Source organism: Physella acuta, unplaced genomic scaffold (genome assembly GCF_028476545.2).
Source record: "Physella acuta isolate Inbredline_101_S28 unplaced genomic scaffold, ASM2847654v3 ptg000439l, whole genome shotgun sequence".
NCBI lineage: Eukaryota > Metazoa > Mollusca > Gastropoda > Physidae > Physella > Physella acuta.
The window spans coordinates 227,449-244,661 of record NW_026731958.1 but is presented as its reverse complement, the minus strand read 5'-3'; the positions used below and the strand labels follow the sequence as shown (position 1 = coordinate 244,661).

At 38.1% G+C, this 17,213-nt stretch overlaps 1 protein-coding gene across 2 annotated transcripts in view; it reads right to left on the bottom strand.

Annotated features, from left to right (window-relative positions):
- Window positions 1-3,919: 3,919 nt before the first annotated feature.
- The window catches only part of LOC131943056 (retinal homeobox protein Rx3-like), a 36,796-nt gene continuing 23,502 nt past the window's right edge, over window positions 3,920-17,213 (bottom strand). The window contains exons 3-4 of one of the 2 annotated variants that reach the window (XM_059303068.1): window positions 4,969-5,111; window positions 3,920-4,905 (exon numbers count right to left, since the gene is read on the bottom strand). In XM_059303068.1, the coding sequence (XP_059159051.1) occupies window positions 4,689-4,905; window positions 4,969-5,111 (360 nt within the window). In that variant the 3' untranslated portion in view covers window positions 3,920-4,688. Of the gene's footprint in view, window positions 5,112-17,213 lie in introns of both variants that reach the window. The other variant, XM_059303067.1, reaches the window with a different exon arrangement.

Here is a 17,213-nt window from a genome sequence, read left to right as displayed (position 1 = left end):
TTAATGTAATTAAAAAACACAAGAAAATAGTTTGTAAGTGTATCTTCCGTAATTAAAAACAATATTTTTTTTTCTTTCCAGCCTCCGTTTCAAAAATTCTAAACAGTGTTTAGTATTTCTTTCAGACCTTTTTCTTAAAAAAATTAAAAGCGTGACCTTTATCTACGAAACAAAACTAAAACTAGTACACGTGTCTGTGAAAGAACCCTCCATCAATCTAAATCCTGCTTTATTCAAGACAATCCGAGGACTTTAAAGAATTTAACCGATTGTAAACGTTTTCCAATTTAGTCAGGGCAAGAATGATAACTTGTGAAGCTTCCAATTACCAATTTTGGCTTCCGGAAGAACTAGAACTCTTAATCAGAATATTAGCACCACTTAATCGATAAAACTAAAAAGTGGGATGATCATTTATTTTTCCGATTCTTTTAGCTGGACAACAATATAATTCAATATTGAAATTAAATCGTTTAAAACTGCATTTCCTTAAAATGTATTTTAGACGTCGATTTTCATCCATTAGGTGTCGTAAATTTAAGGACATCGCACTCGTACAGGGAGGGGGGGGGGGGGTCCGTGTATTTGTGACGGTGTGTAATGAGGGGGATGGGAGTTGGGGGGGAGGGGTTCAGATGGTGTGATGTCACACTTTTGCATTATAAAAAAAGCAATGTTAGAAAACGAGTTTTAGCCGTTATTTTGCGTTTTAGAAAACGGTTTTAATAAACTGTAATAGGAATTGATCAAAATACTTTATGTTGACAGAGTTATCACAAGATTTTGGAAAAATATCAATGTTTTAAGAAAAATTCAACTGCAATTTTGAGGGGGTTGTAAGCCGAGATGTGAAGTTATTTTAGGGGGGGGGGGGTCTGGCTTTTTTGACGACGTTTGACGGAGGGGGGGGGGGAGGTAAAAATCGTCCAAAAAAAGCTTGACATCATTTATGGATGACCCCTTACGCGCAAGTTTAAACGGATACAGTGTTGCTTTCTTTTCCAATACGTAATAAATTTAATAAATTTAATAGAAACTAAAATACTGCCTACTTCCCCCCCCCCCCCCCCCAAAAAAAAATGTTTTTTTAATTATCTTTAAATTGTCCTTTTTCGTTTTCCTATGATGATTGATTAAAGTATACAAAAAAATATATTTCTTTTTTTTTAATAATATAAAACAAAAAGAATATTGATGTAGTTTTGTTTTGGTTTAATTTAGCGTAAACTTTAATTACTTTTGTTCCTTTTTAGATGATCCTATTTTTTAATGACGTCATCATTTTGACTCAGCTGACGTGGATGGTTTGAATTGGCTCCAATGAAATGGGATATTCTATTTGTCGTGACGAACGTTTTTTTTTACAGTTGTATGGTGGGGAGGGGGCGGTGGAGAAATGTGAGAGGGTGCTAGATGAAAACTTTATCGCCCCCCTGTGACAACGTAATCTACAATCTGCCTGACATCTGCTGAGCCCGGGTCGTGGGGATCTTGGGCTAGCAGACGACAGATTTACAGAACTAGCAGACGACAGATTTACAGAGCTAGCAGACGACAGATTTACAGAGCTAGCAGACGACAGATTTACAGAGCTAGCAGACGACAGATTTACAGAGCTAGCAGACGACAGATTTACAGAGCTAGCAGACGACAGATTTACAGAGCTAGCAGACGACAGATTTACAGAGCTAGCAGACGACAGATTTACAGAGCTAGCAGACGACAGATTTACAGAGCTAGCAGACGACAGATTTACAGAGCTACCAGACGACAGATTTACAAAACTACCAGACGACAGATTTACAGAGCTAGCAGACGAAAGATTTACAGAGCTAGCAGACGACAAATTTACAGGGATAGCAGACGACATATTTACAGAACTAGCAGACGACAGATTTACAGGGATAGCAGACGACAGATTTACAGAACTAGCAGACGACAGATTTACAGGGATAGCAGACGACAGATTTACAGAGCTAGCAGACGAAAGATTTACAGAGCTAGCAGACGACAGATTTACAGGGATAGCAGACGACAGATTTACAGAACTAGCAGACGACAGATTTACAAACACGACAGATTTACAGAGCTAGCAGACGACAGATTTACAAACACGACAGATTTACAAACACGACAGATTTACAGAGCTAGCAGACGACAGATTTACAGAGCTAGCAGACGACAGATTTACAGAACTGGCAGACGACATATTTACAGAACTAATAGACTAGATATCAGCATAACTAACAGACGAGATATATAGAATTAACGGACGAAACATTAGCAGGCAAAAAATGGAAGAACTTTGACATAGAATGACAGAAAATGTATTTATTAAAGAAAACATTGGCATGGTACATACATAAAACTCTTCTATTAAAGAGAAATGTTTCTTGCATAAACCAAAGACTAGCCGGACGATCACATATACACACAATGGCATGCACTCCAATAGTTTTAACTTACAGGTGTATATATATATATATATATATATATATATATATATATTATATATATATATATTCGATAACAATTTTAAGAGCATAAATTTGTTGTTTTATTACACACAGAGTTTAGAAATTAGAACAATAGTTTTAACAGAATGTAAGAAATTTGTTAATTAGCTGTCCATGTTTCAAACGTGTTTTTGGACTTTGGTCATGTTTGACTTGAACAACGTTTCTATAACGACGCTACTTATACAGCTTCACGGTTTAACGCCGCACCAGGTTGATGACTTACTTTACAACGACACCTCTCAACAGCGACGAAGGTTAACAACGTCACTTGAAAGCCGTATCGTCTTACAACGGCACATTACGACGGGATCGTTTTACGCGGCTCAATCGATGACTGTTCTCAGTGAGACGTTTTACGTTGTCTAGTTGTGTCCTTAAGAGGACGTTTTACGTTGGTCTTGTCATGTCCTGAAGGGGACATTTTACGTTGTCTAGTTGTATCCTTAAGAGGACATTTTACGTTGTCTAGTTGTGTCCTTAAGAGGACATTTTACGTTGTTTAGTTGTGTCCTTAAGAGGACGTTTTACGTTGTCTAGTTGTGTCCTTAAGAGGACATTTTACGTTGTTTAGTTGTGTCCTTAAGAGGACATTTTACGTTGTCTAGTTGTGTCCTTAAGAGGACATTTTACGTTGTTTAGTTGTGTCCTTAAGAGGACATTTTACGTTGTCTAGTCGTATCATTAAAAGGATATTTTACGTTGTCTAGTTGTGTCCTTAAGAGGACATTTTACGTTGTCTAGTTGTGTCCTTAAGAGGACATTTTACGTTGTCTGTTGTGTCCTTAAGAGTACATTTTACGTTGTCTAGTTGTGTCCTTAAGAGGACGTTTTACGTTGTCTAGTTGTGCCTTTAAGAGGACATTTTACGTTGTGTAGTTGTGTCCTTAAGAGGACATTTTACGTTGTGTAGTTGTGTCCTTAAGAGGACATTTTAAATTGGTCTTGTCTTGTCCCGAAGGGGACTTTAAGCGACAATGTGCGTTAGCCTAAAATACCATCAAAATGGCGGCTATATCAGCCTAAAATACCATCAAAATGGCGGCTATATCAGCCTAAAATACCATCAAAATGGCGGCTATATCAGCCTAAAATACCATCAAAATGGCGGCTATATCAGCCTAAAATACCATCAAAATGGCGGCTATATCAGCCTAAAATACCATCAAAATGGCGGCTATATCAGCCTAAAATACCATCAAAATGGCGGCTATATCAGCCTAAAATACCATCAAAATGGCGGCTATATCAGCCTAAAATACCATCAAAATGGCGGCTATATCAGCCTAAAATACCATCAAAATGGCGGCTATATCAGCCAAAATACCATCAAAATGGCGGCTATATCAGCCTAAAATACCATCAAAATGGCGGCTATATCAGCCAAAATACCATCAAAATGGCGGCTATATCAGCCTAAAATACCATCAAAATGGCGGCTATATCAGCCAAAATACCATCAAAATGGCGGCTATATCAGACAAAACTCAATCAAATTGACGATTATATTAGCCTAAACTCAATAAAAATAGCGGCTTTACCGGCCAAAAATTCCATAAAAATGGAGAATACATCAACACATAGGCTGATCAAACTTTTATTCGATGCCCGATATTTTGATAGATCTTATAACGTAAGGTTTACATCACCATTTTAAATTAATTATTACATGATAATTGATTGTTTTTTATAAGATGGCGGCTTACAGCCGGTTGCACATACGTAAAATATCATGGAAAAAATTTAATTAACCCTCTCGGGGTTATGATAAAAACTGCTAAAAATGGACGAATAAAGCCTTCATAGAAATTCCATTGAAGCAGGTTACGAGAAATATTAATACGTCAAATTATTTGTAATTACATATGACAAGAACTTTAAAGAAAACGTATTACACATGAAATGTATCCAGTGCTCAACTTTACAGCTCAGTTTATATCCGTTGCTTGGTAACACTGATGCACTTCCGGAAGAGTCTTCTGCTAAATCTGGCGTAGCTTGGATGACCTCTGACGTTTGCCCTGAATCTGGTTGCTGGGCGACAGTACATTTGTATTGTTTTAGCGAGGGGTGTCAGCTTTCTTTGAGAGGATTCGTGAATTTTTATTTTTAATTATTTTGAAGCAAAACGTTTTCCCGTGCGGTAAAATTTCAGTTTTCGTGACGTTAGCTTCACGGAGAAAGCTCCTCGTCTGAGAATTCATCGCGCCCCGCCTGGGCTCTGAGGGCGGGGGCGTCCCCCAGGGTGTCGGGTATTTTCCTCATGTCCACCCCCTGGAGCTGCCCCGCCCTCTGGTGTGTCTCCGTGCTCGAGTCGGGCGAGAACCCGGCCTCCCCCACGTCGTCCTTGTCGTCCACACAGATGGAGTCCTCGACCTCGTCTCCCGAGGTTGGGCTGCGGCACCCCGAGGTTGGGCTGCGGCACCCCGAGGTGGGGCTGCGGCACCCCGAGGTGGGGCTGCGGCACCCCGAGGTTGGGCTGCGGACGCCCGATCTGTCCTGGCTGCCGGCGCCCCCATCATGTACGCGCTTGTCGGCGGCTTCCTGCTCCCGCTTTTGTTTCCGCCATTTGGCCCGTCTGTTCTTGAACCATACCTGAGGGCAGAGAAGGTCAGAGGTTAGGTCAAGGGCATGTGTGAGACCAAGGTCAGATCCAGGGAATGAAGTAAGTCGAGGTAGTGGACACGGTCAAGTCATAGTTAAGGTCGATCTAGAGGGTCACTAGTCAGACTAAGGTCATGAATCGGGTCAAGGTCATGGGCCAGGTCAAGGTGGAGGTTATGTATCAAGTCATGATATATAGGACAGAAAAATCATTTTAGGGTAAGCTAAATAACTGTTACTTAAATGATACATGAATGACACATACATTCAAGTATCACTGTATTACATAAAGCCTTGTATCACTAAGCCATGTTTTATATAAAGTCGTATATCATAAAGTAATGTCTTAAATAATGTAATGGGGAGCCGGACGTTTTCCCGAAAGACACTTGCCCGTATGTGACAAATGCACGAATGGACACTTGCCCGAATGCGACAAATGCCCGAATGGACACTTGCCCAAATGCGACAAATGCCCGAATAGACACTTGCCCGAAAGCGACAAATGCCCGAATGGACACTTGCCTAAGTTTTGTCCAGTAAAGATCAAAGTAGGGCCTACACGATCCTTCAAAAAGAGATTGGTATATTGGGTTAAGAAAATATTGTATTTCTTTTTCTTGAATGCTAGTAAGTTAAGCTTTACAGTTGAATGCGGATTTGTGATTCAACTGTTACGGGATTAAACGTTAAATAAAAATTGGCTGGTGATTTTTTTTTTACACCCAAGACTATACGCATTATTTATTAAATTGATTGTGTCTAGAAATTATATATACACATGAGGGGGGAGGGGCAACAACAAAAATGCATGCTGCAAAAGGAAACAGTAGCATGATATTCGTGGACTTTTTTGTTGGATATTTGTGGACTATCTTGTAAGATATTTATGGACTGTCTTGAATGATATTTGTTGATTGTCTTGTAAGATATTTATGGACTATCTTGCAGGATATTTGTGGACTATCTTGTATGATACTTATGGACTGTTTTGAATTATATTATTTGATTTTCTTGTAAGATATTTATGGACTGTCTTGAACTTGAAGAATATTTGTTGAATGTCTTGTAAGATATCTATGGACTGTCTTGAAGGAAATTTGTTGATTGTCTTGTAAGATATTTATGGACTATCTTGAAGGATATTTGTTGATTGTCTTGTAAGATATTTATGGACTGTCTTGAAGGATATTTGTTGATTGTCTTGTAAGATATTTATGGACTGTCTTGAAGGATATTTGTAGGAAATATTCTTGAATCTACAAGTGCATATAAAAGTTGACAATGTGTGTGCGTTGCGTGCGTGTGTGTGGGGTGGGGGGGGGGGGGAAGGGTGGGGGGGGGGGTCTTTTATAAATCAAGGTGTAACCATATAGTAGAGGGTCGTACTGATTTATATGTAATTGGTGGTAGGAGGGGTTCCCTGTCATTATTATATTTAAAAACAAAGCAAAAATATTGACAGACGTGTTAATTTTTGTTAAAATTACATAGTGGGAAGGGTAAAAGACCTTTGTGACATCTTTTGCGTGAGAATAGAATTAGGCCTTGCATTGTGTTATGTACAAGATAAGATAACTTGGCGTCATTTATTATCGACTGCTTAGTCTTCTTCTTCTTTCTTAATTTTAGTGTTGGAAGGGATCCTCTCCAACACAATTAAAGTATGCGTGCCAACTTGTTATGCTTATTGATTTCGATTTCAGTCTGCTTTTCTTTTTGGATTTGCTTTCATAGTCTTTGTCCAACCAAGAACTAACTACTTTTTTTTTCATTCAGTTCAATTTTTAGTTTTAAATTATCTTATGTTTAGTTTATTTAAATGTTTTAACATTTTTATTATTCTATCTCAAATATTCGTTTATTTATTCTATTACATGTTTAGTTTGAAACATTTGTTTTCATAGGTTATTTTATATTAACATTTTATAATTTTTTTATCATTTAAGGTAAAATCCTTTTTTTGTACATTCAATTAAATTTTTAGTTTTAAATATTATTTTTTAGACTTTTTTTATATTCACATTTTATTTTGTTGTTTATTATTTATTAATCTAAAATCTTTATTTGTTCATTAAGTTACGTTTTTAGTTTTACATTTTTAACAGCTAATTTTTATATTCACATTTTATCATTTGTATTATTTAATCTCCACTGCGATGTACCGTTTTGTTTCGTTCCGGTTTTTTTTATCGCGTTTTTTTTTTAAAATTTGTGCTAGAGGATTGGACGTACGAGGCTTTATCTCTATTGTGGGTGAAATAAAAACTAGGATGCAAGGACAAGTCGTATTTTTCACATTCTCCTTTGTACAGTCTAAACACAGGGAGAGAATCAAACAAATAAAGGCCAGTTTTGCCAGGGGACATTACCCCACAACAATGGGAGACAATTAGGAGGGGCAAATAATGAAAAGAAACACAAGCGCCGCGAATGAATATCAATTCAATAAAAAAAGCCTGTCCAGAGATAAATAGGTAGATACGAGATTTCTATCCGTTATTATACCCGTGTTGTCGTATCGTGTAACGCTGAGGGGAGGGGGGAGAAACGCTTAGCTAAATCATAAACAATTAGTGTGAATAATTCCCGCAATGAGTCGGGAGGCGGGCGCCATTCCAAAGACCGCCATAACGGCTTTACAAGTATTTTCCATCACAAAAACAAACAAGACATCCGAATCCCTAGCAACCGCCCCGGCAACGGTACGGGCCGGGCGTCACTCCAGCCGGTTCTATGCAACCTATCGGCACATCTCGATCAAACACGGGACCCGGGGTGCTCCCCCCTCTTCCCCCCATAAGAGAGTTATCGTCCTGATACGCATCACCCCCGCGCAGATCCCCAGCGCGATGGTCTCTCATCAGCGCAACTAATTCGCAAAGCTATTTCCTAATGTGTTTGGATCGCGTCGGACTTTAATCGAGTCACCCACCCATCTAGTATCAACTCATTTCATCGGCACACCGTGTCCATCCTCCCCCCTCCCCCCAAGTTTTACAGCACCTCCGTGCACCCAGTAGCCCAGTCAGCAAGCGCTGATGGCTATCTAAGAGCCCGGGCCTCCTCTGGTAGGCCAAGCGGAGCTCACAAATTCTCCTTTGTAGCTGGCTTTTCAAGGGGGGTTACTCTCATCCTCTAAGTTAACTTTTATCTGCAGCGTATGAACGCGAGGGAATAAAGTTTAGCCAGGAAATGTGGAAATGTACAGGGGGGAGAGAAAAAAAGATGGATTTGTATGCTGTCAATGGGGGCTAGGACTTTAAGGGAGGCAACTTGGGACAATATTTTTGAGGGAGGTAAGTTTTGATGGAATATGAAAGGGAATAAAGTCAGGACAACTTTTAAAGGGGGGGGGGGGGGGGTAACTTATGATAAAAAGGGAATCAAATGATGACAATACTGAGAGACGGTATGTTATAATAGTATATAGTATTAGTAAAGGGATCAAGTTAGGATAACTTTTAAAGGGAAGTAAATTAAATAATAAAAAGGGAGGTAAGTTTTGGCAAAATAAACTAAGGGAGATTAGTTTGGACAGAATATATTAAGAGAGGTAAGTTTAAACAGAATATACTAAGGGAGGTTAGTTTAAGCGGGAATATTCAAATGGAGGTTAGTTTAGACAGAATATACTAAGGGAGGTAAATTTAAACAGAATTTACTGAGGGAGGTAAGTTTGAACAGAATATATTAAGGGAGGTAAGTTTAAGTGAGGATATTCAAAGGGAGGTTAGTTTGGACAGAATATACTAAGGGAGGTAGTTTAAATAAAATATTCTAGGATAGTGGCTTTGGACAGACTATACTAAGGAGGTAACGTACTAATGGAGGTAAATTTAAACATATAATCCTTAAGGATGTAAGCTGTGAATGGAAGCAGACTACGACTTCAACATAAAACACAGACAGAGAGAATGAGCACTGCAGACGAGACATTTGGATTTTTAAAAAAAAATGCCGCAGCCGTTTTGCCTGAATGTACTCTGTAATTGAGAGCTCACGCCCGACTCCGGGAGCCGGGGTCTCGTGGAGCTGGCGGTGAAAAGCCAGTAGCGAGCCTTTGATGTGCCGATCGATGGCCATAAGTAATTCTTTAATTCTGTTGTTACGTTCACGCCCGACCGGCCACGTCCATTATTGATGAAAGTGCGATTAAAGGCCAGTCTAAACCGGATGTGTATGGTCGGGGGGGGGGGGATCGGTATCTGATGGCGGGCAGGAACCCGAGGGGGGATGGAGGGCGGGTTGACGCTCTCAAACCGAGCTGATGGGCGAGGTCTTTGAGTTCTCGGTTCCAGAGAATCGCGCAGCTTTGAGTGCTCAACTGCTGGTCGGGGTAAAAAAAAAATACAACGGAGCTTCACTCGACTTATTAGAAGGGAATATTTATTGTTCAATGACACGTAATGCCAGTAAGTATGTAGGCGCGTGATACGGCTGGGTGGGAGAGACAAAAATGTTTTGGTTTAAAGATAAAAGTGGTGCGTTTTCACAACTCGGATGAAATGGGGGGGGGGGGGGGGAGGGGGTCCCGATCTAAAAATAGAATCGCTCGTGATTATGTATTCCGATTATCATAAGTGGCTGTGTTATTGTAAAAAAAAACTTGATAGCTTTTACTTATTGCTTTTTTAGATTGCTAAATACAAAATTTTAATTAAAGACCACTTTTTATGAGATGATCACCTTTCGTTAGATGTAATGCCCCCTCCCCCACCCCCAACCACTCACGCCGACTTCCTCCATACTGAACAAGAAAAAACAATGTCTACAAAAATTACTCTAATGGCCCAGAACCACTTCAAAATAAAAAGTTTGTCGCCGCATGAGTAGATGTGAATACTAAAAACTTAATAATCCATTAGGTTTTTTAAAAACTTTAATCAAGTTCTGAAAGTAGAATATACATGGGGTAATTTACTGAACAACGCATGGCGGCTATACTGGTGGTTAAAACTGAGGGTTAATTAACTGGGATATAGCTAGGATATCTAATGCATAGTTAATTTACTAGAATATGTAATGCATGGTCAATTTACTAGAATATCTAATGCATGGTTAGTGATCTAGACTTAATAACACATTATTGATTTAATAAGATTTATAAAGCATTGTTCATTTACTGGGATATCTTATGCATAGTTAATTTACAAGAATATCTAATGCATGGTGAGTTTTACTAGAATATATAAAGCATAATCAATACTCATCGACTTTATAACACATTAATGATTTACTAGGATTTATAAAGCATAGTTAATTTACTGGCATCAGTAGCTAATGGTTAATTTGCTAGAATACCGAGAACATGGTTAATTTACAAGGATTTATAATACATGAAAAAAAAATATTATTGACATTCTAAAAAAATTTCTAGGGCATGAAATTCTTGGCGAATTTATGAGTGTACACAATACATGGTTAACTTCTTATAATATATAATACATTTTAGTTACTAGGATATATAGTATATGGTTGATTTAGTAGAAAAATATAGGACTTGTTTCATTGACTAGAATATATAATACTTTTCTAAATTAGAAAAAATATATATATATATATATATATATATATATATATATATATATATATATATATATATATATATATATATATATATATATATATATATATATATATATATAGTGTGTTTTTTTTTTAATTTAACGCTTTGTTAATTTTCTAAAAATATTATTTTTTGTTGTTAATTTACGAGAAAATATATTATATGGTTAAATTATTAGGTTATTTTTATTTTGTTAATTTACTAAATTATAAGACACAGTTTATTTTTTACCAGGAAAAGCAGTTCAGTTTGCAGGTAGAACTTATAGTAATTCGGGTTGTTAGTGAAAGGATTTTCTCAATTGTCTAAAATTAGATGTGTGAGTTGATTGGTTGATCGGTTGAAGCGAATGACGTCAGATAAGGACAAAATAATGGACAGTGTTATGATGCATGTTTGACTAGGGCTATGGGTGCGCATGATTGATGGTGCGGCCGTATATTGAACGAGTGAGTGTGTGACGCTGTACACAAGAAAGTGACGTTTTAGTGTGAGTTCGTTGTTGTCAGGGAAGAAGCTTGAAGTTAGTCTTGTCCGTGTTACGTTAGAGTTAGGTTGTCTAGTTGTAGTATCGTTTATCCAAGCCGTCCGATGTCCATTTCTATTGTGCAATAAATAGAGTTAGTAACCGATGTCGTTCTGTCAAATCCTTCGTGAGCGTTGATGTCGTCGTGTCTCAAGATATACTGTAGCATAGCTAAACATAATCAAATGGTAGTGATTAAGATAAAATGGTATTGGATCAAATAACCAAAGACGCTCACTCAGCGTAACATCTACCCTCTCACTGCATAACTGTGGTACACATATAGAACACAGCAGTTATAACATGGTGGAGCAGTATTAACGTGAACCAACTATAGTAACGTGAAGCAGCTATAACAGAATGAAGACAAGTAACTTAAAAGCACTTAGAAGCTAGTCGGTGGAAATAACATCTAGAATCTAGTCAGAAAACGCTATCAGTGTCTAATCAGTCAAGTTCCATCGACATAATTTTCGTACGGATTATGTCTCTGTGATATATGAACTGTTATTGTGAAAACCGTGTGTGAAGATCCCAGCGTGAAAACCCATGTTGAAGACTTGTGTGTGAAGACCCGTGCTAATAAGACTCGTGTGTGAAGACCCGTGCTAAGAAGACCCGTGTTTGAAGACATATGTATGAAGACCAGTTCTATGAAGACACGTACCCTGATGACCCATGCCGTTATGACCCTTGATGTGAGGACCCGTGCCATGAAGAACCGTGTGGGGAGAACATGTGATGACCCGTGCTGTGAGGACCCTGACGTGAAGACCGTGCTGAGAGGACCTGTGTTGTGAAGGACAAGGGGATCTGTGTGGGAAGTGTGTGTTGTGTGATGAAGCCGACGATGATGCCCAAGTTCTACAAATTAGATAAGTAGTACCTCTTCATATATGTTTTAAGTAGTAGGCATGTACATTTTTTTTTCTATTACGTCTTAGTGAAAAAAAAATATAGTGATTAAGCAGGGACTGTAGGTATTGTGAGCCCATTGCTGTGTTATGCTGATGAGGGTTGTAGTATAATAAGTAAGACATAAGTATTAGTGATAATTGATATTGTTATAGTTAATGTAGACACGCCGGTTTGAGGGCGGTGTTATGTTGTTGACAAGATGATGTCACTATGATCTGGATTTGATTTATTATAATAATATGATTTTCAATTTATGATATGTGATGATATGTTATCCTATGAGGTTTGTTTTCTTAGCGTAAGGAACCCAGTAGATTAGGATAATGTTGTTTAATGATAATTTGGTGTCGTCACCCGGCCAGCAGGGGGATAGTTCGTTGGTCGGTTGCTTCATCGGTAGTTAGTTGATTTCAAGACTGAGGATGCAGTCAGATTTTTTTTTGTGGGTAGCTCGAGGATGTACCGAGTACCTGGACATGGATTTAAGGGTTCTAGGGAAAATATTCCTCTATGTGATATCGTATTTGGTTACTGAAGATGTGAGGAATTATTATTGGTATATGTCATTGTAACATGAGATAAATTTATGCAGGTGATATAGTGATTATGAAATTAGATGTGGTTACTTAATTACTTAGTACTAAATTAACACGTGAGATGTGATTTATTGTATAAACTAGGCATACTGCCTAGCTTCGCTTAGGTTTTTAAATAACATTTGAGAATTTGAATACTTAATTATTAAGCGATGGATTTGGTGTTGAGTGCTTTAATTTAAACAGTAATGCTAACTTTAGAAAAAAATGTTTTAGTTTGTCATTTAAATACCGTTTTAAGAGAAATATCGGAAAGTACGCAATGTATAAGTAAAATGGAATTAGAACTACACAGCTTCCATGAACAGTACATCTCATAGTTTTTATTACATTGCCTTTTGAAATTTATTTATTTATTTAATTGGGATACGTAACTAAATTAACAACTTAATTTTGTACTAAAACAAATGCTATACTTCGTCAGTTTCTGTTTCTGTTTAAAATAGTATACAATTATTTGAAAAATAATAGTTTAAAAAACGTTACCTCCCTTGAAAACTGAACGTATGACGTATGTCTTTGTTTTTTTTTTACAAACAGTTGCTATGCTTATATAAGAAATTACGGTATATGAACATATTTAACAACTATAATGGCTGTTTCCGACGGGATTAAAGTTTTTTTGTTAGCCTCCAGGGTCGGTCTACGACGTCACATAATATTAAGGGGATCGTTCGTCAATTTATTTATATATATATCTCATATAAGGAGAATTTCACTCAAGATCATCTTTTAGCCCTCGTCGAGGGCTTTGGGTCTGACCAACAGTTTTTCCATACGGCCTAGTCATCTATAGTAGTGTATGCAAAAAATTAGCCAGATATACTGAGCTTAAGTACCCTAAAGTCTGCGTTGAAATGACCCTCTGTTTTTCCCATAAAATACAAAGATTATATAGGGAAATACAACTGGTCAGTTTTGACCGCTTTACGAAGTTTTCCCAGATATGCCGAGTTTTTTGTGACACCCCTAGGTGTTCTTCTACCACCTCACAAAATATCAAGGGGGGTCGTCGGAGGAAATTTTTTTTCGTAATAGAGCTCATATAAAGAGAATTTCACTCGCGGTCACTTTTTAGCCCTCGTCGAGGGGTTTGAGTGTAACCGACAGTTTTCCCTAAAGGTCAAGCCATTGACCTAGGAGCATGCAAAAAATTAGCCAGATATACTGAGCTTAAGTACCCTATAGTCTGCGTTGAAATGACCCTCTGTTTTTCCCATAAAATACAAAGATTATATAGGGAAATACAACTGGTCAGTTTTGACCGCTTTACGAAGTTTTCCCAGATATGCCGAGATTTTTGTGACACCCCTAGGTGTTCTTCTACCACCTCACAAAATATCAAGGGGGGTCGTCGGAGGAAATTTTTTTTCGTAATAGAGCTCATATACAGAAAATTTCACTCGCGGTCACTTTTTAGCCCTCGTCGAGGGCTTTGAGTGTAACCGACAGTTTTCCCTAAAGGTCAAGCCATTGACCTAGGAGCATGCAAAAAATTAGCCAGATATACTGAGCTTAAGTACCCTAAAGTCTGCGTTGAAATGACCCTCTGTTTTTCCCATAAAATACAAAGATTATATAGGGAAATACGACTGGTCAGTTTTGACCGCTTTACGAAGTTTTCCCAGATATGCCGAGTTTTTTGTGACACCCCTAGGTGTTCTTCTACCACCTCACAAAATATCAAGGGGGGTCGTCGGAGGAAATTTTTTTTCGTAATAGAGCTCATATAAAGAGAATTTCACTCGCGGTCACTTTTTAGCCCTCGTCGAGGGCTTTGAGTGTAACCGACAGTTTTCCTTAAAGGTCAAGCCATTGACCTAGGAGCATGCAAAAAATTAGCCAGATATACTGAGCTTAAGTACCCTAAAGTCTGCGTTGAAATGACCCTCTGTTTTTCCCATAAAATACAAAGATTATATAGGGAAATACAACTGGTCAGTTTTGACCGCTTTACGAAGTTTTCCCAGATATGCCGAGTTTTTTGTGACACCCCTAGGTGTTCTTCTACCACCTCACAAAATATCAAGGGGGGTCGTCGGAGGAAATTTTTTTTCGTAATAGAGCTCATATAAAGAGAATTTCACTCGCGGTCACTTTTTAGCCCTCCTGGAGGGCTTTGAGTGTAACCGACAGTTTTTTCTAAAGGTCAAGCCATTGACCTAGGAGCATGCAAAAAATTAGCCAGATATACTGAGTTTAAGTACCCTAAAGTCTGCGTTGAAATGACCCTCTGTTTTTCCCATAAAATACAAAGATTATATAGGGAAATACAACTGGTCAGTTTTGACCCCTTTACGAAGTTTTCCCAGATATGCCGAGTTTTTTGTGACACCCCAAGGCGTTCTCCTACCACCTCACAAAATATCAAGGGGGGTCGTCGGAGGAAAATTTTTTTCGTAATAGAGCTCATATAAAGAGAATTTCACTCGCGGTCACTTTTTAGCCCTCGTCGAGGGCTTTGAGTAAAACCGACAAATTTCCCCAAAGGTCAAGCCATTGACCTAAGAGTATGCAAAAAATTAGCCAGATATACTGAGTTTAAGTACCCTAAAGTCTGCGTTGAAATGACCCTATGTTTTTCCAATAAAATACAAAGATTATATAGGGAAATACGACTGGTCAGTTTTGACCCATTTCCCGATTTTTCCCGGACATGGCGAGTTTTTTGTGACACCCCAAGGCGTTCTCCTACAACCTCACAAAATATCAAGGGGGGTCGTCGGAGGAAAAAAAATTTCGTAATAGAGCTCATATAAAGAGAATTTCACTCGCGGTCACTTTTTAGCCCTCGTCTAGGGCTTTGAGTGAAACTAACAGGTATGCCCTACGGCCAAGCCATTTACCTATAAACATGCCAAAAATTAGCCAGATGTAAAGAGGGTAAGTGCCCTAAAATTCGTTTTGAAATGACCCTATGTTTTTCCAATAAAATACAAAGATTATATAGGGAAATACGACTGGTCAGTTTTGACCCATATCCCGATTTTTCCCGGACATGGCGAGTTTTTTATGACACCCCAAGGCGTTCTCCTACCACCTCACAAAATTTCAAGGGGGGTCGTCGGAGGAAATTTTTTTTCGTAATATAGCCCATATAAGGCGCTGGTCAGTCGAGGTCAGTTTTGACCCCCTCTCCGTAGACTTTTCGGCCAACCGTCACAGGCCTTCGTGTTCTAATGCCCGAAGGCACCATCGTGTCAAATTTGACGCGCCTGCGGCGCCGGGAAGTGCCCTATCGGGCACTTGACCACTTTGCTTTATATATATAGACTAGGCATACTGCCTAGCTTCGCTTAGGTTTTCAAAAACATTTGATAATTTGAATAGTAATTATTAGGTGATGGATGAGGCGTGGAGTGCTTAAATGTAAACAGTAATGCTAATTTTAGAGAAGATGTTGTAGGCCTATGCTCTTTAACATCAGCTGTTAGAGAAAGTGTTTGAAAGTACGCTATTTATAACTAAGATGGAAATAGAACTACAGAGGTTCCATGAACAGTATATCTCATAATTTATATTACATTGACTTTTAAAATTAATTTTTTATTTAATTATGATACGTAGCTTAATTAATAACTTATTTTTATCTAAAACAAATGCTATACTTTGTCGTTTTCTGTTTCTGTTTAAAATAGTTTACAATTATTTGAAAAATAATTATTTAAAAAGGTTACCTCCCTTGGAAATTAACCGAATGACGTATCTCTGTGTTTACTTTTTTTTTTAAACAAACAGTTACTATGCTTATATAAGAAAATACGATATATAAACATATTTAACGACTACAATAGCTTTTTCCGACGGGATTAAAGTTTTTTTGTTACCCTCCAGGGTCGGTCTACGACCTCAAATAATATTAACGGGATCGATCGTCAAATTATTTATATATATCTCATATAAGGAGAATTTCACTCGCGGTCATCTTTTAGCACTGGTCAAGGGCTTTGAGTCTGACCAACAGTTTTTCCATACGGCCTAGTCATCTATAGAAGTGTATGAAAAACATTAGCATGAAGTACAGAGGTTAAGTAACGTAAAAATTGTGTTGAAATTACCCTGTTTTTTTCCATAAAATACAAAGATTATATAGGGAAATACGACTGGTCAGTTTTGACCCCTTTACGAAGTTTTCCCAGATATGCCGAGTTTTTTGTGACACCCCTAGGTGTTCTTCTACCACCTCACAAAATATCAAGGGGGGTCGTCGGAGGAAATTTTTTTTCGTAATAGAGCTCATATAAAGAGAATTTCACTCGCGGTCACTTTTTAGCCCTCGTCGAGGGCTTTGAGTGTAAGCGACAGTTTTTCCTAAAGGTCAAGCCATTGACCTAGGAGCATGCAAAAAATTAGCCAGATATACTGAGCTTAAGTACCCTAAAGTCTGCGTTGAAATGACCCTCTGTTTTTCCCATAAAATACAAAGATTATATAGGGAAATACAACTGGTCAGTTTTGACCGCTTTACGAAGTTTTCCCAGATA